The sequence below is a fragment of the Atractosteus spatula genome, chromosome 3, assembly GCF_055471065.1.
Source record: "Atractosteus spatula isolate fAtrSpa1 chromosome 3, fAtrSpa1.hap1, whole genome shotgun sequence".
Classification (NCBI taxonomy): Eukaryota; Metazoa; Chordata; class Actinopteri; order Semionotiformes; family Lepisosteidae; genus Atractosteus; species Atractosteus spatula.
Window position 1 is genome coordinate 76980539 of NC_142708.1, and position 27348 is coordinate 77007886.

Below are 27348 nucleotides of genomic sequence, written 5' to 3' on the forward strand. Positions count from 1 at the left end.
TAACCACAGCTGCAGCATTCTCATGGTTTTCCAGGGCTTGCTGCTCTGACCGGATCCCTTTCTTCGTGACCTGTCTTAAATTATTATCCAATGTATCCAGTAATTATCCAATGTATTATTCCATTCCTGTTTTCTTACTAAATGCAGAGGCGCCACTTTGATGCCACTATTTTTTGATGGCACTTTGACAGCATTATTTAGTTCATCCAGGGTTTTCCTCACTGGTAGTGCTGCTTTTAATCTCCATACAGTACTTCTCTGATGAATCAGACCTCGTCTCACTCCCTTTTTCTGACCAATGCATGAGTTTAGCAGCAGCCCGAGCCTCAAGCCTGTGCCCCACTACACAGCAGCCCCAGCCTCAAGCTGTGCCCCACTACACAGCAGCCCGAGCCTCAAGCTGTGCCCCACTACACAGCAGCCCCAGCCTCAAGCTGCGCCCCACTACACAGCAGCCCCAGCCTCAAGCTGCGCCCCACTACACAGCAGCCCCAGCCTCAAGCTGTGCCCCACTACACAGCAGCCGCAGCCTCAAGCTGCGCCCCACTACACAGCAGCCCCACTCCACATCGGCCCCATTGGCCCATCGGCTTCTTTCACTTTTCACTCTCCCTGCGTCTCAGAGCTCCCACATCCCCGTCAGTCGGGTCTCTTGCGCCTGCGCTCTGGCACATCATCACTGAGCCAGCCGCGCCACTACAATCTCCTTCCCAGTGACGATACTGCCAGTGACACGTTTGCACCGCATGTGTGAAGCACAGCTAAGTGGGAACCACCTTTAACTTCAATCACGCAGCAGATAATGTCACTCCACCTGTTCCACACATTTTTTAGAAAGCTCACCCCATTCTGAACCTGCGCCCCTTATTCAGTAAAAAAAGTCATGATGAACAAGCACTGTCACACTGTGTAGCTGAGTATGACTCAGCACGTGCTTTTAGCTTCTTCATGGATGACAAATTTGCAAAGTCATGCTGCAGAGAAGAAGAATAAGAACAGAGAACAAGAGGTCCTGGCTGGGAGGACAGATCAGAAGGTTGCAGGCCGGGATTCTTCAAGGTCACACACCTGCCTCTAGCTGACCGATTCTGCCACAGAACCTGCCTTATCTGCGAAGAAATGAAGATTAAAGAATTGGCTGTACTTCTTTTAAAAGGCACATGCAAGCCTTTGCCAGCCAGATTAGCAGCTAAATGCTGAGAATGAACCTCAGATTGCTAGAGGTCACAAATGAGGAAATACGTCTGACAAAGATATTCATTTTCAATGACATTTCAGGTATATATTGCCTAAATCTACATATAAATGGATATTTAATTAATTCTTTCATTTAACTGAAATAGTTTTCATTCACTTTTCATATGGACTTCAATATATGTATCCAGACATTTTTAAACACTGCAAAATGTAGTCAAATTTTGCTTTCAGACTAGGTTTCTCCAGGATTCATTTCCATATGGGGTGTGCCATGTGTTCATGACTCAGCTAATTTCCATGAACAATGACTCTCGTCTCTGGCAAGCAAGGGGAAGAAGAAATGTTTAAACCTTTGAAGCCTTTCCGGGCTTTGTCCATGTGATCAAGACTGGTAATCAGTTTGGAAACAGAGCTGCAGGGAGAGTAATACAAAGGCAGACAGAATGTCAGGCTATGAAGTTAACAGAACAAAGGGAAACAATGCTAGAATTGTGCAAGACACTAGTAAGACATGATCTGGAACACTAACAGTCTAAAAGATTCAGCTCAGGGCTGTGAGGGGACCTGATACAAGTGTTCACAACCCTCACACATTGACAAAGTCAGCCCAGAATGAACTGTGAAACACAAAACAGAGGGCACAAAAGGAAATTTTGTGGAAGTGTACTAAAAACCGAGAAGAGGAGGCAATTCTATCCATTCTATCACAAGCTATCCAGCCATGTTGTTAAAGCCTATACCCTGACTTCCTCCATGACACATCTGGATGAGGTCGTCAGGTCAATAAGCTACTAAGTAGCAGATGGAGCAGATAGGCTGAATGGATCCTTCTCGTTTGTCTTCTGTTCTTGTGTTGGCTCAGCGTCCCTGTATCGGAAGGCAGTGTGATGTGTGTTTTCTGCACTATTATGATAACAGGCCAGCCCTGCAAGGCAGGTGGGCCAGCCCAGAGGAGAGATGCCCCCCACACATACTCCTTGGGTATTCCTCTGTGGCCAGTGTGAAGAATCAGGAATCCTCTCCCCTTTACAGCTTGTCAGTTATCTGCTAATTCTCCTGAATAAGGTTTCCTATTAGTCTAATCAAGCAAATAGCTTGAGATAAAAGGATCGATTTGTCTCCACAATTTAAGATGGGGAACACAAGGACCATGGAGCCAGACTCCCACCCTACTGGTTTTCTTTGCGGGGCAATTAGGCAGAAGGAACTGCCTCTGACAGGAGGCATCTGTGAAAGGCTGAAAGGGTGCTGTTGGGGAATAATGAGATTAGAGCTCTTCAGTGTTAAGTATCCGGGTGGCAGGTTAGTTTGCTGTGTAAATGTTCTGCAGCAGGACACACCCTGTTGGCTGGGGGCTGCGTTCCAGGTACTGCTCTCTACAGGAGCCCTGCCCTGGTCTAGAGAGTCTCAGAATCGCTCTGAAACACAGTCATAGATCTAGACCTGCCATGTGACAGACCCTCAGGAACACTGGGCCGCTTGGAGATTGTAGTGATAAATTTTTTAATGCTTGTGGATTGTGTGTGGAGAGACTGTGGCGCAATTAACACAGAAGATGGATCCATGTTCTGGGTCCGATTACCATTTCTGAAAGCGCGTCTCTGGATTTCTGTGCTGTACCCTGGACTGTAATCATGTGGTGTAATCAGGTGCCAATCAGGAGGCTGATACAGCAGGTCCAGTTACACAGTTGGCACTATCCTCTTGTCTTCTCTCTGTGCCTTTCTAGCCCGTCTCTCAAGAACTCTGCCTTTCCCACGACACTCCACTCAGGCAGCATTGTGTCTGATCAGGTTTCCTCTTGTCTGTACAGGGCTCTGGCTCCGTGCTGCAATCAGCAATGTTCCTATCACCTTACCTAGCCAGCTTCACATAATGAAGGCATACACAATAGCAGAACTCAGGTCATTTCTGCACCCTTGTCAAGCCAGGCCTTGCCTGTTAGCTTACTTTCAGACTTTAAAACATCAAATACTCTAGCACCCCCGTCGAAACAGAAATTATGCTTTTGCCATATATTGTGCTTTAGGGTGCCATTTTTGGGGGTCTGGAAAATGCAATCCTCTAGACAACTACAATCAAGCATTCCACTACCAAGAGACTCCTGCAAGTAAACTCTGTTGTCATGAAGTGAAACACTGTGTCGAATCCCTGTTTCCAAATGGCTCTGGTCACGGCAGGCAATGCTGAGCAAATCAGAGCTCACTCCTGCAGGTGTCTCTCAGCATCAGTGCACCTGACTGTAGCTCGGCCCCAAAGCCACCTGGAACACAAGGCTGTGTAGGAGCGAATGGGATACACGCACAACAGAGGTCTATGCAAGTTTAGGTCTAGAAGGCCAATCATGTCTTTCTCTGCGCTGACAGGGCTCTTCTGACATGTTGATCGAGCCACTGAAGCCAGAAGCAGGACACTGCGCCCCAGAACCTGACATCATGAGGGAGCACAGACCAGACCGACAGAGAGCCCCAGGCGTGCCACCTGCAGACCCACACCTCAGGAGCTGAACGTGTTCAGGATGTGAACAACAGCGAGACAAATTCCAGGCATAGTGCCTGAGCAGCTGTAGTCACTCAGGGCAATGTGTAGCCCTATGATTTACTGGAACCTACTGCCTCTCTCTTCACAACCCAGCAGCGGAGATCAGAGTCCATGAGAGGCTGAAGCCTTAGGCATCACGAGGATTAGGGAGCCCAGCAAAGGAAACAGTGAACAATTCTACCTGGACAGGGAGTTCCTGAAGATTCAGTGAGGAAAACAACTATGGCACATATACTGTGCGTACATAAAAACCAGACAAACCTGTTTCAGAAACATATAACTTCAACTGATAAATACAAAAAAAGGATTCAGCTGCTACTCCAGGTCTGTCTTGAAGGGCCAGGAGGGATCTAACAGGGACTGTGATGCAGAAGGCAGACAGGAGATAAAGTTTCACCTGACTGACACTCTGATTGCACACCTTGATCAGACACTCTCATTGCTCACCGTGATCAGACACTGTGTTTTTGGAGTGGAGACAACAAATATATTCGTTTGTCTGCATCATTCACACATGTGACTGCAATGGTGCAGTCAGCTTCCCAAGCAGACAGTCCGGATCTCAGCTCGGTTCTGAACATTCACAAGCACTAGACGGCCTAAACTCCCACCAGGCTCACAGATCACGAGTTACTGCTAAATGGTTAACAGCTGGAGCAGGTCTGCAGGTTCCCAACCCACAAAGGGACAAAGAGGAAAGGCCCTGAATTCAGTTTACAGTCTTGGGAAAGAGAGAACTCCAGGGCCCATGATGGCCCAGTCACAGACAGGAGCACTGTGTGCTACAAACAAACACCCAAGCAGAGCTGGCAACCCGATAACACAGCCGAGCACAAGGTCCCCTCCCGCCCACACCCTGGAATTTCAGCTTGGCTGCTGTGGCTTTTGTTTGCCTTCTCACAAGACCCTGGCTTCTCACAGACCTGCTGTTTCCTAAAGACAATAACCCCTGTGTCACTATAGCAGAAAATGGGATATTTTCTTCATATTCTCATGTGATCACTTGCAAAACTCCACATGGCTAGAAGTCTTTTGCATTTGAAAAACCGTATTGTAATGCTGTATTTTCATATATCCTGAAACAGTGAAGGTAATTCAAATCATGACTGAAACTGTTAAAATTAAGTCCTGGAACTGTAGGGTCAAGCAGAATTCCTAGCCTCAAGGTACTGTATGCTTTGATCTGTACTTCATGCAATCTTAGAGATCAGGCAGAGGCAATCTGAGCTGAGCCCCTTCCCACACAGCTGAGCCATCACTTGTACATGAAAAAAAAATAAAACAGACAGCATTTCATATGAATTCAGTGCAATCTAATGCAATTCTTAATATACACGATGACTGGAGGCTGTTAACAGTAATATTTTTTTTCTGCTCATTCCTTGTGATTAAGATTAAAAACCAGGATGCAGTCTCACCAGTTTGAGCAAACTAAGCTTACATTCCAATAACAATAAGCACATTAAACCATAAACCCATTTTTACAGAGAGGCCCTGAAAACATTCTGAGGCACCAAGAGGCTTGGCTTACAGCATCAAGCTGCTTTACAGCATCAAGTGCTTAATTACTGTATGTACAGCGAATCATATGACTGTCCTGAAATATTCTAAAGCCTACTTAATAAGATCCCGTTTGTCAACAATTTTTCTTCTCCGTATCTGATCTTAAAAGAAGGTCATTCTGTAACATTTATTTCTGTCTTCCTGTTCCTTTGAATTATTCATATTCGGCCAAGAATGAATCCGCGCCCAGCGGCCCGGGGCGGAGAGACCGGGAGTGAGGATGTCAACATCGCTCGGACCCACGGTCTCCGTCACCCGAAGACACTTCGGGACACCCTGAGAAACTGGCGTAGGAGGTCAGCCTATTTTGGGATTGTTTATTGCTTTGTTGACTTAACAGTACTGCGTACCTTTTAATCGCAGAAGCACAATATAATGTAGATTGTTATTATTCATAATGCACACCTCTGTTCAGGACACCTCTGAGGTGAGTAATTCGGTCCACATGAATAACAAGCACAATAATGTCATGGAGTCCTATCTGTAACAAATTGGGAATAATAATCTCCTTCCCCAGGAGTTCATCTTAAATTCCTATTTTTACACCCTCTTCTGGGCAGAACTTGTCGGTGGGTGAGGACGTGGCTACGTCATTTCCCAAAATCGCTGCTGTGGAATTCTGCCCTCGAGCCGGGCGGCTCGGTCTTACAGTTCCGCGTCTTAGCAGCATGAATAATCGTCGGATAATAAAACGCATTTAAAAAGCACATTTTCCCAGCTCCCCCAGTTTCCCTGACGTTTCGGCGAAGCATTCTAGGAGGCTAGGAGACTACTAATCGTGTCACCGTTGACAGGCGATGCCGGGGGCAAGGGCAGTGTAACCCTTCTTCACAGGGGACACTCAGCCGTTACCGGCTGGCTGGACAGAGAGCAAGAGCTGCTGCTGAATTCACACTTCCGACTCGCTGAAGTTAAAGCGAACCCGGAGCAGAACCGCACCGAGACGCCGAATTCATGCTCTCTCTGCGCCCTGGGTGTCAACGAAACTAGCAGAGGCGAACCTGTATGTTAGGGAAGTATTCGCACCAAACAAATATAATCCTCATTATAATTTCAATGTGATGTAATGGGTCAAATATTTTTTCAAATATATTAATACATTGCAATTATATATTTATACATTATGAATATTCTGAAATCGAATTCTGAAAATGAAGTAGCCTGCCTATAAATAAATCTTATACATACAGACTGTAAATGATATCCACAATCGGTTACATACTTAACATTTGCACTGGACAAATCTGCATATTTTCAAAGATTTGCTCTACGTCAGCGTCATTACTTCTCGTGTCTTCGTGTCGCTCCCAAACAGCCATTCAGCACGCGCGTCCCTGTGCACGAGATCCGCCCCTTTCCATTGCAATTGGGTTGTTCCACAGCGTCGTGACGTCATGCATGATGCAAGAGTGGAAGGTATGTCTGTGTCTCCGCCGCGCGGCAGAGCTCTCACTCTGTCAGCGCGTGCAGTAAGTGCGGCCGGACCGTGCCCGGTGTGTCTCACGAGCTCCAGCTCCCGGACCTGCCCTCTGTGTAGATCTGTTTTTATTTTCTGAACTTTTCTAGAACCTGTATCCCTTGGCTCGCTGGTTGAAAGTTAGCAGATGGCCGACAAAACGGCGCTGGACGTGGAAGCGAAACGCACCTCCAACGGGGAGGTGTACCAGGAGGAGGGGGTGGCCAACGGCACGGAGGGGCACAGGGAGCCGGCCCGCACGGACACCGCGATGGACAGGGTCCGGCGCGCCGTCCTGGCCAACCTGATGGTGATCCTGACCGTAGCCGGGGTCATCGTCGGCGTGTTGGTTGGCCTCGGGGTGAGGAACGCGGAACTGAGCCGGACCCAGATCATCTATTTCGGGTTCCCCGGCGAGCTGCTGATCCGCCTGCTCAAAATGATCATCATCCCCCTGGTCGTGTGCAGCCTGGTGTCCGGGGCCGCCAGCCTGGACCCCAAGGCCCTGGGCAAGCTGGGCGGCTGGGCGATGCTCTTCTTCCTGGCCACCACCTTGATAGCGTCAGCCATCGGGGTGGCCATGGCCTTCATCATCCAGCCGGGCAGCGTCACTGGAGCCAAGCCCAGGGTGGCCGGACTGGACGATGGGGTGCCCGAGTCCAAGGAGGTGGTGGACTCCTTCCTGGACCTGATCAGGTACGGGACCGCCCGGCAGCGCCAGCCGGCTCTGTCCGCTCCGAGCGTCTCCTGGCAGGGCGACGAGCGCACGGTGTGTCCGGCGGCTGTGCGCACTCCGTGTCTTTTTCTGAAGCGGCTGCAGGCAACAGCGTGTCCGCGCTTGCCTTTGTACCCCTGCGCGCGTCAGGCGAAGTTTGTGTTGCGTTGCGTCAGCCGAGTCTGAGCGCGCGTGCTGGGATAGCCTTCGCTCGCGCTGCTTCACCCACAGCCGAGCAGCTGGCAGCTCTGCGAGTCTCGGGGTCATTCTGCCCTCCCGTGTCCGGGTGCGCTGCACGTACCGGGCGCCTCTTGTACACACAGGGACGTTAATGTAAAGGAAGACAGTGTTCGTGCCTGTTCCTTCAAGAAGACTGAAATGAAAACGTAATTAATCTCTTATCACCTTGTTTTGTACTGCATTGTCCGCTGCATTAATCTTATAAACTAGCCGAAAGACGTATAATAGCACGTTCTGTACAGTATTTTAAATTATAATGATGTCATATTTCCTCATTGACGTATAAAGTATAAACGGTGTCCTATAATAAGAAAGCAGTAAGAAAAAAGATCAGGGTACCCTTTGTATGGTTTTATCTAGTATCATATTTCTACCTAATTTCTCAAAAATAGTAAATAAGAGTATTTAGGGGGGAAGACTTTGAACAGTACGCATTCCTGAAGACTTCTGCGAGACCTTTCCGTTTCTCTGTGAACGAAAAAGCAGATAAAATCACGCATCGCGATTACAGCTAGACGCCTGTGCCGCTCTCGGCATTGAACACGTGGAGCGTTAACAGCGGCTCGCGAGCCAGTGTCATGCCAACCACAAACCAGGAAGTGAAATTGCCAAGAGCCCGGAGCGCTTCGGCCGACGCAGACGAAACATGTTTATTAAAACGGGAGACAAAAAGCGGCACATTCTGTTCTTTTTGGCCCGAAGTCTGCCTGTGTACTGGGAGTGAGATCTGTGGGAGCTATGTAAGTCAGTTTGGAGTTGGAGCGTAACAATTAACGACGCCAAAAATGAACAGCAAAGTTATCCAGGGTAAATTTTATCTGATAATCTGAAAAAGTAGAATAATTTACAGCGGTTTATACAGAAAACGACAACTGCAGTATATAATATCACTAATAGATTTATTCATTTTGATTACATGTAAAACAGATGCTGTGAAAGTATTTGCTGGTGAGAATGGTAATTCCTGCTTGTTTTCTAGTGGTAGTACAGCAGACCTTCATCCAGGGAAGAGTTCTTGAGGGCACAGATCATCTGTTTGTGTACTGATGTGTGTGTGGGTGTGTGGGGGTTACTACAAGATGTGCCTGAACATTTCTTGGTGAAAGACAAGACATGAAATATAAATTCGGTTGTCATTGAACTAGTGAACACCCAGTGGAGCAGATGCTAACCCAAGCAAGGGGCCTGATGTAGACGGACGGTGATATAGGAATCTGATGTTCTGGTAATGAAGCTATTTTTTCCTTTTTGGGGGGTGGGGTTACTGCCTTTTATCAAAAAACGCAAAAGGCTGCTGATGTTTCGTGTGGAGGGCAGGGCCAGAGGAGCCAGCGGTTGCTTTACCTGAAGCCCTGTTCCAGCGGCCGGCGGTGCCCAGCAGGACTACGCGTCCTTTAGCCACTGGACAAGTGCTCTGCAGGTCCGAGTGGAACACAGTCGGTGTGAGACAGACATAACTCAGGGGCTGGACAATCCAGCTGTGAAAGTACTCTGCCTTTCTCCTCCCACCAATAGTCGTCACTGACAGCTGCACACAGCTGGAGCTCTGTAGTTTGTCTGGCTCCCAGCACCGTTCACACCTCCAGCATCTGCAACTACAGACAGTTCCAGGTGTTATACGGCTGCTGTAAACAGGCACCCTTTGCCTTGCAATGGAAGACCACATTGTTACTATCCTACACCGAATTAGTGCTTCAGTCTTTCCTGAGTGTCTGCCAGCTGCAGTCTGGGGCTGAACGGAATGTCCCACACTGACTGGCTGAGAGACCTGGTCCTTTTTATACTCTTGAACAGGGAAGGTTCTGAGGAGACCTGATACAAATGTATCAAAAAAGAGTCAAACTGAACAGTGAAACGCAAACGGAGGAAGTACATTTAAAACAGAGAACAGGAGGCACTTCCTTACACAAAGGGTGGTGGGAGTGTGGAACAGACTGCCCAGCCATGTTGTTGAAGCGGGTACTTTAGCTTCCTTCAAGAAACAGCTGGATGAGACCCTGGGATAAATAAGCTACAGGCTACCAGTTGGGCTAGATGGGCCAAACGGCTCCTTTTTGTTCTAACCGCTCTTATGTGCTTTCGTTGTTCTGAATCAGTGCATCACATGTACTCTGGCCACCTTAATCCAGATGGCCAATGTGCTGATTGCACCCAAGAGTATTATAAAGGATGTTCCTGTTGCCTTTTGTGTTGTGTTATGAAATGTTTATGAGACAGGTGCCTTTAGCACCTTTACCTGCATCTTTACTGTAAAAATGTGAATAAGATATACACACAGCCTCAACCTGTCAACCTGGTGACATTGCCTCTGTTGAGCTCTTCAGAATATTCCATCTGAGGAATCTGCTCTTCCTGCCAACTCTGGAATTTAAAGTTTCTTTAAAGGTAAGAAGTCCTATTGAGCAGTTGAAAGGAACAAATACTAAGCTGCAAGCAGTTGCATTTTCTTATCGCTAAACAATCCTCAAGCTTTTAACTTGGGATTTGATAACCTAAGGCAATCAAGCACTGTAAACATTGGGAAACTCCTCAGCCCTCCGATCCTGTATGTTCTCCCTTCAAGCAAACAAGAGACTGAAAACCAAAAAAACACCCCTGACACTAAAGAAAACACTGTGCTCACCTAACACATCCTCTCCCGGCGGTTCATTTGTATCTGTGGTGACATCAGGGTCCTCAACACCATTTTGTCAAATAGTGCAAGTATTACTTTTGCTTCATAATATGAAAGGAAGGATTGAAAATGGGGGGGTGTGGTTATGTGTAATGTGGAAGTTACTACTCCGTTGGGCCCCTGAGCAAGGCCCTTAACCCCAACTGCTCCAGGGGTGCTGGATAAATGGCTGACCCTGCTCTCTGACCCCAGGCTTCTCTCTCTCCGTCTGTGTTCCTGTGTGTCTCATGGTGAGCAAGCTGGGGTAAGTGAAAAGACAAATTCCCAATGCAAGAAATTCTATATGGGCAATCAAGTGATCTTATCTTATGTGGACATGGGCACCAGAATAACATGGCTGGTCCCGAGAGTGAGAGCAGTGCCGCAGGTGTGAGTGGTGCCGCCCGGGTTCTGCTCGCTCTGTGTGGGGGAGGTATACAAGGTTGTTTTAGCTGCTCTGGAGTCGTCTCTTACAGAATCGCAGCGTGTTGGAACAGGTCTCGTTGCCTTGTCTGTATCCTGTGGGATTTTCTTAAATTTGGGTCCATAAAAAAACTTCCTGAGCCCTGAACTAGAATACCCTGTAAATTTTCCAGGAATCAGTTTGGACTTGATATTGTCTAACAAACACTGAAACTGGCAGAGCTTGTTCCCTAGATGGTTTCAGAGTGTTGGATATCGGCTTCATATTCCCTGACAAGGAGACTACAGAAACCTCTCTTACTAAATTTTATCAACCCAGTGCCTATTTGTACCTGGGCAGTGGCAGTGTGCGTCAACATCAAGTCCTTCTAGAATCGGAAGCATGTTAATTTGGTATCCAAATCACATTTGCAGAAAATGTCCACTTTCCCTTTCTTCCTCAGTTCAGAAATTTACCTAAAGTATACATTCACTCACAGCTCAGTAAAAAGCAGTCATCAGGAGAAAAGCCTCTGGAGGTTTAGTTCCTAGCCAGGAGGCCCTCACAGAGGTGAATCAAGGCTCAGTCAGAACGGTGCGCTGGGGTAAATACTGTACACAACAGCCATCTTGGACCCCAGCCCCACGAACAGCTTATCCACCATCACATATTCTGTTGACCACAATGAAGATTATTCTTCCACACTGCATGGCTGTTGCAACATAAGGGATACCAACTATTTTTGATAGTACTTTCTGTTCTCATGCTTTATTTCATGGAGACCATAGGTCACGTGGCACCTGTAATGTTTTTTACAATGCTCCTAACAGTCTGTTTGCTGCAGCTGGTCTTTCTGATTGGGGGTTGTCTGCAAGATCCTCTGGAAAGACATGCGCTCAGGTGGGGGCTGGGTGCGTTTGTTTAGCCTGATAAAGGGTAGCAGGACTGTAACTTCATTTGACCCGTAGAAAAGCAGATTTAGGCATTCTGCCCTGAAGAAAACACACTGCAACTAATGTCTACTTCAGCATTTTCTTGAGTTGAAAGGTGTTGCTCAGAGCAGCAGACCAGCACTTCTTGGCCAGTGAGGCTGTTTGTCTGAGGCCTGCTGCAGGTGACCACACACTAACTCTGCTGTTAATGTTCAGCTGGAAACTGAGGACTGAAACCAGGAGGTGAAGTAGAGCTGAGGCTTGGGATATCTGCCAGGGCTGCTGTTCTGTCGTGGAAAACAGATTAAAATATAGTCAAAGAGTCCTGGAGAAATTATCCTGGGGAAGTTGTGGGAACTTGCTATTTTCCCAGGAAAGAAAACAATGACAGTAACTGAAAATGAAATAATTTGTGGTTGCAGGAGAAAGACAACGGGCAATTAAAGGGAGTTTGTCAGTTGGTCTGCAGACCCTTCTCATCCTCACAGAGTGCGAGTGTTGGTGTGAACAGTAAGCCTGGTAAAGGTCTCATCGCTGCTCTTTAGAAACAGAATCCATCTCTTACATACTGCCCCTGCTTGTGCTTTCATGCCACGTCGAGTTTTCAGGTGCAGATCTGAGTGATTTCAAATCGTACTGCTGCGTGTGTTTAAGAATAATGTCAAAGTGTCGCTACCCAGTGTGAAGAGGAAGCTGAGTGTGTCTTGACCACTGTGACAGCTCCACGCGACTCTCGCTCCCTCATTCCGGACAGCTCACGGCTGAAGTGACGCCAAGTGCTCTCGGTCTCTCAGTAGGAAGGCTGCTCAGTGTGCACTGCTCAAGTCACACACAGCTGCGTGCACAAATGACAAATTACACAAAGCTGTGCTCTAGAGCGCAATATGTTTCTCGGGTATGAACAACAAGGAAGTGTCTGCACAGACGTAGTAATGATACCGGCATGTCTTTTCCCTGGAGCACAGCTATAATGTGTTTGAATGAGACAGTCTTAGTTACCGCTTGTTATTCTTGACTTGGATCAAATTTCCTTTGGTCTGGACACAAGAGATTTGGTTCCTTTACCCTGTACGTGAAAATTCCCTGGGAATTGGCATTATTCTAGTTGCTCTTATTTGAATCTTTACTAAGACTAGAATATCCTTTGTGCTTCACAATATTCTACTTGGCAACACAAGATGCTGAGAGAGGTCGTATTGGTGTTTTGTAAAGATGAGATGGAAGTTCCCTTGGTTTGAATTCCACATGGTTTGCTATGTACCCAAGATTTTTGTTTGCTTTATTGCTTCTTCACTTTATCTGGACAAGCAGAATATACATAAACATCCAGATCTCCTTTCCTACTGAGGGGTTTCGTAACCTTTTTCAGAGCTTTGCCCCGGACATTGGCATGTCCTCAGGCTTCTAAATGTAGACGCGTTTAACATTTTGCAGACATGACACAGCACATCCTCTGAGAGGCATCAGCCGCTCTTTCCAGGGATATATTTAGCGAGTCTCCAGGAAGGGGCGCTCACAGCGCCTCCGAATGCGCCTGGTCACAGCCAGGCTGGGGCAGCGACCCAGAGACGTGCTGTTAGACAGGGACACGCATTCCTCACCCACTGAGGAGTGTTCTTCCACCAAAAGCCAGGAGAATTTAATTTTAAATTTGGTCTTGCATTCCAAGGATTATAGTACTTAGTAACCATTTAAGTGCAGTACATTACACCAGCTTCTCGTGTCTACTGTCTCCTCATGTGCCTGGAGTGCACACCTAGGGCAGCGGGTTGCCAAGGCAAAAGGCAACACATGGCCCCTGCAGCAGGGTTCTGTTACCAAGGAAACCTCACGGGCTGAGCACAGCGCTGTCACCCTTGTGTGCTTGTGCACAAGTGGCAGAGTAATAAACCCTTTAATTATTAATTACTTAAAACATCTTCTGGTTAGCAACTTTACAAAAGGAGACTAGATTTAATAATTGTGTAATTTCTAATGGTATATTAAAAATAAGAGTGGATTTACAATTTTCAGGTTAAGACTGTTGAGGTATGTTACACAACAAGGCAGAAGAACAGTGCATGTAGAGCAAAGTACAACAAGCTCTGACAGTGAAGAGCAAAGAACTCAATAAATATTGAGGTCAGGCTGAGGTGGGGTGGGGCAGGATGGATTCTGATGTGTTTTTGTGTTAATCCCATATTACTGTAAATCCCTCTGGAGGCAGGGGCTTGCCAGGTTTGAGCTGGTCTCGTTATGAATTTCAGCACAAGCCGGGACACAGACAGCATCCTGAGCTAAAACAACAGTGTAGAGCCCTGTTACATCACACAGAGCAGACCCAGCGTGGAAAGGAGCAGGCTCAAACACCATCATCCACTTGCTCAGCCTCCTGAGCGCTGTAGGGCCTTATGCAGGTGCTTGTGCAGTGGGATGATACATTTAAAAACACAAGGACACATTGGTGTATTAAAGGCAGTGCAGAGCTGGGTAGGCATTTAAATATGCAATCTGGTGCCTGGTAGATCAACATTTGGGATTGTGGGGAAAGATCCCAGGAGCACCTGGAGAGTTTCAGCATGAGTCAGAGCTGCAGATCTGCTCCTTATTTTAGGTACCAAAAGAAGACTGAAGCACTGGGAGCGGAGAGCACTGGGTAATGACTTGTTCTTGTTTCTTCACAGGAACATCTTTCCCTCCAACTTGGTGGCTGCAGCATTCCAGTCAGTAAGTGTGAATTCTCCTGCCTGAGTCAGAAAGATCTGTGAAGGGGACTGTTACTGTAGGCAGTCTTGTGCCAGTGAGACAACCTTGCGTTTCCACAGCAATGTCACTCTACACTCTTTAGCCAAAATATTAGGAACAGTCTCTCAGTCGCAAGTGACTGGCTTGCAGAGTGAAAAACAGAGCGTTTCTGCATTCCCAGAAACACTGAATGCCACTGAATGTAGGTGGAGCTGGTGGGATGGGCAGGTAGTCCCACACACTACTGCCCCTCATTAAGAACTGAGGGCAATTCTGGAAGCACAAGGGATGACAGTGGGCTTGAGATGTTCTATAAGAGCTTTGTGAGACACCTGCCTTGTCCTAGTGTAATAGTTCCTACTGCTTGCAGAGGCCCAGCATGTTGTTTTGTGCTGGTTCCTAATAATTTATCCAGCAAGTGTGTTATATTACACTAGCTAATGTCTCTACTGCCATACTGCACAGGTCCAGAATCTCGAGCACTGTAGTGTGGAAGGGAAGACAAAGCTGTGGGCTGTGCTTGGGGGTGGAGTGGTCACGGAACACTGCGGCTCTCTGGCAGGGTTCTGGCCGACTCTAATTCTTGCTGGTAATCCGTGTGTCTGTATTCTCTTCCAGTATACTACGAGCTACAAGCTGGTCAACATCACGAAGAACATAACAGACGAAACAGGGGTGTATCTGAACTCTGCCATTGTTGTGGAGAAGGTAAGGACAGTCATTGTGTCTCTGCCTGTCACTTCTTTTCTTCTTAGGGATTTATTCTAAAAAAGGATATTTCTGAAAAAAAAACAGATCTTTGGGTTTTTTATTATCCTGTCTTGAGTGATGGCTTCCTGAACGGGGCTTGGAAGTTCTGAAAACTTTATCCCAGATAATGAAGATAACTAGAAACAGAAAAGTATTGGCCATGTGTTGATATCCTGGTGGACTGGTTCACAGTCATCTTCATCTAAACATTTGACTTTTACTGGGACAATTGGCCCAAACACAATTCCAAGCTGCCATTAGCCAGCTGTGATGGGGATTTTCTGAGCAGGAGTGTACAACTGAAGGCTTGATCTTGTCTTGTATAGGTGCCCTTTGGCATTGACGCAAATGGAATGAACATCCTGGGCCTGGTGGTGTTCGCCATTGTGTTTGGCGTGGCGCTACGCAAGCTTGGTGAAGAGGGCGAGATCCTCATCAAGTTCTTCAACTCCTTCAATGAGGCCACCATGATCCTGGTTTCCTGGATCATGTGGTGAGTGTGAGTCTCTCTCTGCCTCCGGCCAAGTCTCTCTCTGTCAGGTGTGTCTCTAACCCGGTGCTGTGCCTTGTGGTGTGCAGGTACGCCCCGTTTGGTATCATGTTCTTAGTGGCAGGGAAGATCGTGGAGATGGAGGATGTGGCCACTCTGTTCACCAGCCTAGGGAAGTACATCTGCTGCTGCATTGTGGGCCATATCATCCATGGCCTGGTGGTGCTGCCCCTCATCTACTTCGTCTTCACCCGGAAGAACCCCTTCACCTTCCTATGGGGCATTGTCACTGCGCTTGCCACAGCTTTCGGCACGTCCTCCAGGTAGCCCCTCTCCGCCCGGCTCCGGCCTCTTCCTCTCTCCTCCTGCGACCTGTCTCACCCAGCCTGTCCGCTGTCCACAGCTCTGCCACATTGCCGCTGATGATGAAGTGCGTGGAGGAGAAGAACGGCGTGTCGAAGCACATCAGCCGCTTCATCCTGCCCATCGGGGCCACGGTCAACATGGATGGGGCCGCCCTGTTCCAGTGCGTGGCTGCCGTCTTCATCGCCCAGCTCAATGACTACCCGCTCAACTTCATCCAGGTCATCACGATCCTGTAAGTCAGAAAGCGAGCACGCCATCTTCTCCAGAGGCAGCGCTGCTGCTCCTCGGTGCCTCTAAGAGACAGGTGGCCTTCTCGAGGGATAAACAAGATGCCGACTGCTCTGTTTGTCTCGGAAGGGTCACAGCCACAGCATCCAGTGTCGGCGCAGCAGGGATTCCAGCAGGGGGCGTCCTGACTCTTGCCATCATCCTGGAGGCCGTGGGTCTGCCCACAAACGACATCTCCCTCGTCCTGGCAGTGGATTGGCTAGTGTAAGTGTGGAGTGCATCTTGGGGAGGGTGGGCTTCTGGAGAGCCATAGTGCTGCAGGTTTCATAGGGGACACAGATTCCTCCAGATGCAGTAGCTTGTTTGAGATGACCTAGTTGTGAGATCTCTTAGCCCTTGTCCAATGAGTAAGAGTGGATTTTGTCTCTTTTACCACCCCTGCAGTGACCGGACCTGCACTGTCATCAATGTGGAGGGCGACGCCTTTGGGGCGGGGCTTCTGCAGTTCTCTGTGGACCGAAATGCCCAGAAGAGTGAGGGGGCAGAGCTGACAGAGGTCAAGCTGGGGGATGACCTGCCCCTCAAGGAGGAGGGCACACCCCTCATCAAGAAGGCCGAGGAGGTGCTGGCAGACAGCGATGTCTCCAGAACTTGCGAGAAGGAGTCTGTCATGTGAGCCGGCCTCATTTAAAAAACACTACCTTCACCTCAGCGGCAGTGGCTCACAGAAGAAGAACAAACTGCCAGCTGATGAGATTTTGCGAAGTGTCAATATTTTTTAAGAACCCAGAAATGTCAAGAGCCATCAGTGATGTTGATTCAGTCTCGCCCCTCCCCTATGTCCATGGGTTTTTAAGGGTATTAGATATAAGGGTCATCCTCCATCTTATGTCATCGTCTTTTTTTATTTATTTTTATTTATTTTTTTAGGAAAATTCAGTTAAATTGATAGACAAAATCTTTCAATTTCTCTTACAGAAGGCATATTCTAAATTTTCTTTTTGCAAACAGTTCCCATTTCTCTGAAGAGCAAATTGGTCTGGAAGAATGCTGCCAGTAATCAAGGATTGATGTTTTCTGACAATTAGCCAGTGAGCTGTTCTGTTGTTGAAATCTTTCTCCTGGTGAATGACTTGATTTATTGTATTGTAAGTTGGTGAACTTGGGTGAAAAGGATTTCTGTCTCTTTTTGTACTTTTACCACAACCCAATGTGGGAGACATGCTGCTCCTAGTCCTTGCGTTTTTAAATGCACCAGAAGAGCCAAGACTACACTGCAGGAGAATCTGCCTCTAAGAGGCTTTACTAGTTTAGGACAACTCCGGTGCTCAGAAGCAGCTAACATGAAGAGAAAACTGAAATGCCGGATGACTCAGCTTGTGGAACTTCCAACCCACTCCGTTTTGCTACCACCGGCCTTCTGATCTTTCTGTTGATAATTATAAGGAACAGTTAAGGAGCTGGTTGTATCAGTAGTTCAGCAGAGCAGATGGGCCAGCCCTAAAGTCCAGCAGTCCTGTTTAAAGGCGACAGAGACAGTGAAGAAAAACAAGACTGGGGAGCTCTCGGACTCGGGACAGTCGCTGAACTCTCTCGACTCGGATGTTATCGGTTTTGTGACTAATCCTCTTTTCCAGGGGGAAGTACAGAGTGAACATGCTCTCGTAGTATGTCTAATCTGAGGGACAGATAATGCGTGAGCTTGTGGATAGTGGGACAGGTCTGGATTCCTGAATGTTACAGCTCAGCTGGTGGGCCTACAAGAACCTGTAGCGTTACCCTTAAGGCACCGACACTGTTCTCTCCGCTGTTGGCATCCGGACAGCTTCTCCCCTGGTCCAGGAGTCTGGGCTTTCCATGCCCACCTGCTGGCACAGGTCAGCTCCACTGTGGGAGACGTCATGGCAATAATTCTAGAGTCACATTTTCTTTCAAAAACATCAACTTTAACCATTTATTGTCAGAACGCTGCTGGTGTGCTACTGATGGCAGGATAGATTCTAATTCTGTGTGGGACGGAGGCGCAGCAGCTGTATTCTGCCCAGTGCGCTGCTGTGTGTCGGCACTGTGAGATCTGCGCTGGTCTGGCTCACCAGGGACGGCTGCTTAAAGTCTCCCTTTCCATTGGCTGCCCTGGTGAAGCAGAGATAAATGCGGATTTTCAGTGAAAATTTCTGTAACGTTTCCTCTTGTTGTGTACAGTAGTTAATAAGTCATAAACAATCTACAGTAAAAAAAAAATTCAGATGTCAACAATGGAGAAAACGGTTTCTTATGCAACATTACTCGAAGCCTTTTTTAAGGCCAAAGGTCCTCACAAATTATTTCTGCTGGATTATGTTAAACTTTAAAACTGTTTCTGGTATTTATATAGATCTTTTTGTTCTATGGCCAATGATACTGCCATGTGTGTTCATCCACATCGGTTACATTTAATCATGTTTTTTATCGTATTCTGTACATACAGTTGCTTATCCTTAGAATGAGCTTTTTCCCTGTGAAGCAGCTTTGTCTTGTCCGCGGTGGCGCTGTGGTGTCTTGCTGGTGTGCCGCAGGGCCGGGGGTAGAGGAAACCCAAATACAAACTTGGGACGAACAAGGCCAGAGCGTCGTCTGTCTGCCCCCAGCGTGGGCTGAAGCCGAGAGGACGACAGGCGTTGACACCCAGAAACGGACCAAATCACTGTGCAGTGGGAGTCATATCTGTCCCTCTGGGGGAAGGCCTGGAGCTTGGTGTTCAGGTCCGGACTGCTTTGCCGAGAGGCTTCCAGTCTGTCCTCACCCCTGGGTGCAAACGGATTCCCTGGGTCTCGTTACTGACAGGACTGGACATTAAATATTTTTATTTCAGGTCGTTCAGTTGATTTGAGCGGCCATGTCTGAGGCGTGTGTGAGGCTCGGACACAGCCCAGTTTGACGGGGGATCCCAGCAGCTCCCGTTTCCTGGGGTCTCGTTTCCCTGGAGCCTCTTTGTATTCCTGCTGCTTTTCTGTTGAGCTGTCAGCTTTTCCCAATGCTCCAGTCTCTCCCATGGACAAGGGTGTAACGAGCCCTCTGTGTCAGCTCAAGAACTCCAGGGAGGCTGTAACGCTCTCTTAATGTCTGCACAAACACGCTCTGTCCTGTAAATGTATTTCTTCAGTGTTGCCTATCAGAGCTCTCCCGGCCTGTGCGCCGCCAGACAGGATCTCGAATGCCAGGGGCTGCAGCAGAGCCGAGCGGCCGGGAGCCTCAGACTCCGCTGCCTGCCAGGGTCCGAGCCTCTCTTCCGCTGCTCCGGCACAGAGCTTCCCTCAGTCATCATCGGTCTGTTTTAATCTGACACCTTTCTTTCTAGATGTTAATTTGAACATGATGGCAGTCCAGCAAAGCTGTTCTTAAGAAGTTACTTATTAAAAAAAAATTATACCTTAAAAGAAAGATTATCTGTGGCTTTAATAAGTGTTATGTGTATTTTGTGAAAGCCATCAAAGAGGTATATATGTTTTGTAAGATTATATACATACCAATGCGCATATATACAGTATACGTGTAGTCTGTGTGAATATGGAAGTAAGTGGATGTATTTCTGAAGTGGAAAGTAGAGGTACTGTAATACAAACAGCTGTAATTCTGGTGAGTGTTTGAGGGGGATGCACGATGTCTCGTCTGTCTTTTCCATTCTGTCATGTTCTGCTGTCAATGATTTTTTTTTAGTAAATTGAGCCAGTGCCCAATGTATGTAAATAATAAAGTTTTTATTGGTGCAAGACTCATATTGTTCCTCTGCCATCTTTTATTTAACTGTTTTGAGATTCCAGTTGGAGCATTTTACATCTGGTGGTATTAGTAATTGTTTTTCGTTATTCAAACTCACCTGTGGAACAATACAATATATCAGAAATTCTCCTGGAACCTAATGGACCCAACTTCAGAACAAAACCCCCAAGAGAGACAAAGCAATGGCAATGAGTAAGATAAGAGTGGAGCCACTTAAGAGCGATGGCAGAAACCACACACACACTATCGAGACAGGAGAGTCACATCATGATTAACAGTATCAGTAGCAGCACTGAGGTCCAGGAGAATTGGGATAGAGAGAGAACTGCAATCAGCTGCCATAAGAAGATCATTGGTAACTTTAACCAGGGTAGTTTCTATGCTGTGTAATCGATTGAAACCAGACTGGAAGGGTTCAAAGAGCTTATTTGCAATGAGATGCAACAGCACATTATACAAGTTTTGTAAAAAAAGGGCAAGTTAGCCTCCATTCCTTCTTTTTTATTTCAATAAAATTTCCAGCCCTCTGCCCTACCACCCCGATGTCATGAATGACTGCTTGAGCTCTGGAATGGTACGAACAGCCTTTAAAATAGCTGCAGTGACCCCGAGCCTGAAAAATAGTGCAGGGTGTCCAGAGCCATGTTGGGTTTTTCAGGCTCGGGGTCACTGCAGCTATTTTAAAGGCTGTTCGTACCATTCCAGAGCTCAAGCAGTCATTCATGACATCGGGGTGGTAGGGCAGAGGGCTGGAAATTTTATTGAAATAAAAAAGAAGGAATGGGATCTAGTAAACGTCGAGTTTCATACACATTACTAATGCTAAATGTATTATCTTAAAAAAAAAAAAGCTGAGCACTGTATGTCTCACATCACACCGCATAGAGGAAGAGAAAGTTAAACTTGTCTGAATAAAAGACAGATGAAGGGTTAATAGAAAAAGCACTGCGTCTTCTCTTCTTTGATCTTTTACTGCCACTACCAGATGTTTATTACAGAAACGCAACACAGAAGTTCTCACAAGATTTAGAGAAATGTCCCCTTTAAAACGGTGCTGGCAGTGTGGATGTTCAGGGCGCTTTGCGGGCCGAAGCCGCCAGCAGACTGGCGGTGAGCAGTCATACACGTTGACACAGACAGCAGAGCCCGCTTGCACACGCTGCTTCTGTCGAGCTGTTCGAGCTCCTCCTGCTGGCCGTATGTCGCAACTGTCCCCGAAGTGGGACGTGGGTTCATACGAACAGTGAGGTTGTTCATATAAATGGACGATGTGTCCAAATCGCCCCCTGAAACTTGTTTTTCATGCATCATTCGTGAAGCCACTGAGGATAAATATCAAAGTGACTGTCACAGAAGTGGGTGGCACAGTGGTTAGTATTGCTGTCTGACGGTGCTGAGGCCCTGGGTTTAATTTTACAGTCTGCATGACGGTGCTGAGTGAGAACTGTCCCTCTTCATGTGAACCGTGAGTGAGGTGGAGATTAACTTTACTTTACCTGGGGATAATAAAGACACTCTCATCCCAGAGCAGAGCTGGTCGTGCTCACTACAGTGGGACACGGAGATATTTCTTCACAGTGTGGACGCGTCAGGTAAGGGAAGTGGGCAGAAAAAAAACAGTTCTCAGCAGGACATTCCAGTAACTCAGTGATCCTCCCTGATTATAACCGTTTTGAACCACAGACTCAGATTTCTGTTTTGTGAAACAAGTCTTAGAAACTTTCTTATATTATTCAGTATTTCAATTAGAACTTAAGAACAGAAGAAATGTAACAAAAATAGATTCCTTGCTGAAAGGAAAAGAAAAGACACAACATTTCGGCTGTGGAGCCTTCTTCGGGTGTGACACAGCTGAAACGTTGTGTCTCTTTTCTTCTCCTTTCAGCAGGTAATAAAACTTTACCTGTTAATTTGCAGCCTACGCATGCTGAGCAGCTGCCTATATGAACAAAAATAGATGTTCAGCTTGATTGGTTTCTTGTAGCTAATTGATTTGAGGTTCTCACTAAAAAACTTGGCTGGGGAGCTTGTTCCCCTCTCCACCAACTCTTTGTGTAAAGTTTAAACTCTGAGTGCCATAAATCTATATCAATTTCACCAATTACAAAAAAATGAATAGATAATAGTTCCACAAACATATGGCTGTTCTTTTTCAGAAAATCTTTCAGCTTCATAAAACCATGAATGTCAGCACTGTGGCACAGAGTTTACATATAAAGGTCAGAGTCTCTTCTGGAACTGCAGCTACAGTATCAACACAGTGGGCACACATCTAGTTGCTGACAAAATCGAGTTAAATGATTACACATTTCTCTTTTCATGTGACAAAATCTTCACCATTGCAATAAAGCTGATCTTTATCCATGTGAAAAAAAAGAAAACTGCTCCCTTATTTCACTATGGTACTTGACACAACAACAAGTTTTGCCTTGCCAGTGTATCCAAACCCTTACACAGTTTGCACATGATGTTTTAGCACCATCACTACTGTCAGGCACAGTGGTGGAGCATTATGTCATCTATGACTGATGGGAACACAGATGGAGCAAAATACTGGCAATCTTAGAGAAAAACCTGCTTCTGACCTAAAACTAGGAAAAAAATTATCATTCAGCTGGAAAATGATTAGAAGAACAAGGCCAAAGTTAACTGGGGTGGATTAAGAATAAGAAACTTATGTACTTCAGTGATTCAAGTCCTGACTGGAGAATGTATGGAAAGACGTGAACGCTGCTGTCCGTACTGTTAGCGATCCCCGTAATGACCATCTGAGACAGCCTGAGAGATCTGCCAAGGAGAATGGGCAAAACCTGCACCAGGCCCTGTGCAAACATGCTCAAAAGCTTGCGGTTGTAATTTCTGCCAAATGTGCTTCAACTAAATATTGAAAACTTATACTAGCAACATAAATTCAGTTTTTTTCTCTTTTGGTTTTGCTGACATTTACTGTAACATATCTGACCCTTAGAAGCTTTCCATTCCCAGACTTTGCATTAATGATAAAATAACCTCCTAAGAGTGTCTGAATTTGAAGCCCCACATCCCTGTGACATGTCACAAAATCTACACCAGGTTTTGGCATATTAATGAAAAAAGTATAAGACTGAATCATTTGAACTCTGGCAGCTGTTTCTGTTACGACACAACGGGCATCTCAGGTGATTGTTTCCGTAAGACAAAAATAAATCTGGCCTCTGAAGGACGTTGCAACACAAACAGCTCTTATCAAGAGGGAGAACAAGAACAGGACAGCAGCTCAGCTTCTCACGGGGGCAGCACGGGACCACCCTCTGTCCTCCGGGGGCCGTGAGGATATTTAAAGGCACAGAGGTGGTGTGTCGCCCTCACCGATCGCTGTGACAATGAAGGCTGTCTCAGCTGTGCTGCTGTGCGCTCTGTGCCTGACAGGGCTGCAGGCTCAGTGCCCAGATCCTGCCACCCTGAAGGACTCCAGCGGCACCAAGCTGTGCGCCCGCATGTTTGAGGACAGCAACTACTACTACGACCAGAGCTGTGGGGGAAGCTACCTGGACATCTACCCTGGCGACGACTTCCCCCTCATCCCCCCCGCCTGGAACAACCGGGCCTCCTCACTGGTCGTGTCCAAGTTCTGCTCCCTCACGGTCTGGTCTCGCGGCAAGAAGCAGGGCAAGAAGCGCAAGTTCTCCTCCGGCACCTACTACCAGCTGAAAGAGGTCGGCCAGGGGCTCTTCGGCAACTGGAACGACGACATCTCCGGCTACTACTGCGTGTGCTAGCGGGCAGCCGGCCGCGGGCGCGGAGGGGCGAAAGGGACGCACAGGCGGCAGAGGGACGACAGACGCGAGAGAGAACTAGAACGGCCTTCAGCTGGACACCCGACCGGCACTGTCTTGTCAAGGATTTGGGAACAAAACTATGGTTGTTAAAAATGGCAAAATCACATTAAATCTGCATTTAAAAACTGTTTTTTTTCTTCTGCTTGTCTGTAGTGGTTACAAAATGCATTGTCTGCCATCACATTGCAATAATTAATATTTATTGTAGTTGCTTTCAGGAGAGAAATCAACACACACTATTGCCATCAGTTAGGAGAGAGAGTCTGATCGTTCAGGGGTGTGTGTGTGTGGGGGAGAGTCTGATCATTCAGGGTGTGTGTGTGTGGGGGGGGAGAGTGACTGATCGTTCAGGGGTGTGTGTGTGGGGGAAGATAGTCTGATTGTTCAGGGGTGTGTGTGGGGGGAGGAGAGAGAGTATGATCGTTCAGGGGTGTGTGTGTGTGGGGGAGAGTCTGATCATTCAGGGTGTGTGTGTGTGTGGGGGGGGAGAGTGACTGATCGTTCAGGGGTGTGTGTGTGGGGGGAGATAGTCTGATTGTTCAGGGGTGTGTGTGGGGGGAGGAGAGAGAGTCTGATCGTTCAGGAGGGTGTGTGTGGGGGGAGAGAGAGTCTGATCGTTCAGGAGGGTGTGTGTGGGGAGAGAGAGTCTGATCGTTCAGGAGGGTGTGTGTGGGGGGAGGAGAGAGAGTCTGATCGTTCAGGAGGGTGTGTGTGGGGGGAGAGAGACTCTGATCGTTCAGGAGGGTGTGTGTGGGGAGAGAGAGTCTGATCGTTCAGGGGTGTGTGTGTGGGGAGAGAGAGTCTGATCGTTCAGGAGGGTGTGTGTGGGGGGAGGAGAGAGAGTCTGATCGTTCAGGGGTGTGTGTGTGGGGAGAGAGAGTCTGATCGTTCAGGAGGGTGTGTGTGGGGAGAGAGTCTGATCGTTCAGGGGGTGTGTGGGGAGAAGTTCTGATTGTTGGGGGGTGTGTGGGGAGAGGTTCTGATTGTTGGGGGGTTGTATGAGGAGAGATTCTGGTACTTCAGAATGGTGTGTGAGGAAAACTTTGTTCAAGCCTGTGCTTTCAACAATTACATCTGAAACTATGCAATAGGGCCAGAGCACAATTAAAGCACAATTAAACACTTCTGTCACTCCCTTCAACAAGAGATCCAGTGACTGAGATTTAATACTGGACTGGACCGGTCACCTTTTCTGGGGTGCTCTCATGTGAACCTGCCCTGGAACATCTCTGAAGAACCCCATGATCGCCAGACAGCAAAGCCAGAGCTGACAGTCTTTCCTGCAACATGGTGGACCTTAGATAAGTTTTGATCAATTTCAGTTTGCTAAACGAGCGCTCAGCACTGGCGACAGCAACTGGAATTGTTAAAAACGCCTGACATGCAATCACTATGTTTGGAAATGCAGATTTCATATCTTCAGATGAAGTGTTGACTTTATTGGGGAGCAGATGAGACAGAAACTTTAATCCAGTTGCCAAATCTCCGCCATGAATGTCTCTTAAAAACAAGGCAGGTTCGTTGCAGCTTCAGTTGAATTATCTCTGGTATTTTTTATGTCAAACAAAATGCCAAAAAGATGGCTGAATTCACTCAAGAAAGAAAAATGTTCTTCTGTCTCAACATGGGGTCGACAATTTTTGTGTTCAGATAATCTCTGGGACAACTGGATCCAATTAGAAAAACCCTGAGTAAAGACCCCCTTTTCAGTCTCGAATGCAACAAAAACAAAAAATGGCACCTGTAGACCTGGAATAGACTAACCATGGTCAAGGCACAGTTTGAGAGCCCACTTTGCGAAAACAAGTGGTCGGTGTGAGACGACAGCCACAGGTTTTCGGGAATGCGAAATCTGTGATTTGCGGTGGTTTGTTTCTCACTATATCCGTTCTGATATTGTCAGTTGTCGGATGAGTCTGTCCAGCTCACTGCAGGAAATCACTGGGAGCCCACTGCTGGCACTGAGAACTGCAGTGGCCTCAGTCTAATGGATCCGCACTGTTGGTGCCGTGGGGCCCAGAGTGAGAAAAGATGTAGATGGATCATTGTGCCCATCTTGCAGGATTCTGTTGCTTTTCTTTGACCCTTCAAGCTGAACCCAGCTCATTAAAAGTGTGAGATCCCAGGCTGGAGAGACATTTGGGGACAGAGAAAGGAAAAAATAAGCAGATAAAAAGATAGGAGTCCGGGCACTAGAAAAGGGCACAGGTGTCCCAGTTGTCTACTGGGCCACTGCCCAGTAGTGTCCTTGATTGCCTCGGACTGGAGAACACAGCTTTAACATTTCTCACTGTGTGTAAATGAAAAAAAAACATGGTGCACCCATCTTATCTTAATGTAGAATTTGGGCCAAAGGGCAAAATGTCCATCTAATTAGTTTACTCTGGAGCGAGCCGGTTATCCACAGTGGAAAATAACAGCCTTTGAACAGGGAGCTCAGCAGATCCTGCCTGTGTGCTGTTTTGTAGGGTTATTACACAGGTCACAGCTATGATAAGTCCCACCTGAGGAGAGAAACCAGGCAGACACTGGAGCTACTTTCGTCATTAAGATACCTGACCTCTAATTAAGAAATGAAGATGCTTAAAGAAAGTTAATTACAGCTTTAAAGACCGAAGGGGGGAGTAGACACTAGGGCTGCCATCTGGCCCCCAAGTTTTCAGGACTGGTTTTTAAAAAGAGAATGAAATCCATGTTAAACTGATTCTGGTGCATATTTTCTGCAAGACAGCATAATCTTACTTATTACTAATTTACTTACTTTACTTACTAATTCCAAAATACATACTGAATGTTTTTTTCACACTTATCCATAATTGAAGTTTGCAATTTGTCTGCTGTGAATGAATATTGCTACCCTAATTTGCACTGCTTTTCCATCACGACCAGCCAGATCGTTTTGATCAGGGAGAGTTTGTACACATTTTAAAAACAGATTTAAAAGGTGAAAAAAACGCACTTGTTAATTGCATTAAAACGTTCTGTAGCTTCATGATGCCACCTGGTAAACATCAACATGTATTGAAGGCTTTAGTTCAATCCAGACCTTTCAGAACAGGGGCCTCCTGTCCCAGCGCCTCCTGAGAAAGATGACTGACGGAGAGGAGTGGGGCTCGCAGGTGGCCTGCAGGCCCTTCCCCTCCCTGCAGAGCCGCGGCCCCAGACAGAGTGGAACGCCAGCTAATGAGGCACTTGGCATTTCAGCCCTCAGGCGGGCTCCACAGGGCGCTCCTTCCTGCACATCTGTGTCCCGTCCCAGCCGAGGAGCCAGGCTCGAGACTCCGAGTCCTCCCCCCGGATGAGCTGCTTCAGGCCTCAGTGACGCCTGTTTCCCAGTTATTTGCCTCCCGCAAGCTGAGCCGAGAGTCAGCATCCTGCTTCCCCACACAGCCTGAACCTTCGCTTTGTAAAACAGATTTGTTAGCAAATGGGACGCAGCTGACACTTCACTAGAGAGGCGGGCAGAGTCGGCAAAGGATGAGCCTGATATCGGAAAACCACGGTGTTCTCACC

The 27348-nt window shown here is 47.2% G+C and overlaps 2 protein-coding genes across 2 annotated transcripts; both read left to right on the plus strand.

Moving 5' to 3' along the window:
- Positions 1-6746: 6746 nt before the first annotated feature.
- Positions 6747-20005, plus strand: slc1a5 (solute carrier family 1 member 5). Its single transcript, XM_088912293.1, has 8 exons — positions 6747-7453; positions 14364-14406; positions 15043-15132; positions 15501-15667; positions 15754-15987; positions 16068-16262; positions 16388-16522; positions 16703-20005. Exons 1-8 carry the CDS (start codon positions 6906-6908, stop codon positions 16932-16934), a joined length of 1644 nt encoding a protein of 547 aa, XP_088768419.1. The 5' UTR covers positions 6747-6905; the 3' UTR covers positions 16935-20005.
- Positions 20006-23364: 3359 nt separating this feature from the next.
- On the plus strand, positions 23365-23965 carry sycn.1 (syncollin, tandem duplicate 1). The gene has a single exon (XM_088912196.1). It carries the CDS (start codon positions 23380-23382, stop codon positions 23773-23775), a length of 396 nt encoding a protein of 131 aa, XP_088768322.1. The 5' UTR covers positions 23365-23379; the 3' UTR covers positions 23776-23965.
- Positions 23966-27348: the final 3383 nt, after the last annotated feature.

What these genes read in the sequence shown, in the direction of transcription:
- slc1a5 (XM_088912293.1), top strand. Translation starts at nt 6,906, where the DNA reads ATGGCCGACAAAACGGCGCTGGACGTGGAAGCGAAACGCACCTCCAAC. An exon ending in TGGCTGCAGCATTCCAGTCA is followed by an intron (nt 14,407 to 15,042) that starts GTAAGTGTGAAT and finishes ATTCTCTTCCAG; the next exon opens with TATACTACGAGCTACAAGCT. An exon ending in CTGGTTTCCTGGATCATGTG is followed by an intron (nt 15,668 to 15,753) that starts GTGAGTGTGAGT and finishes TGTGGTGTGCAG; the next exon opens with GTACGCCCCGTTTGGTATCA.
- sycn.1 (XM_088912196.1), top strand. Translation starts at nt 23,380, where the DNA reads ATGAAGGCTGTCTCAGCTGTGCTGCTGTGCGCTCTGTGCCTGACAGGG.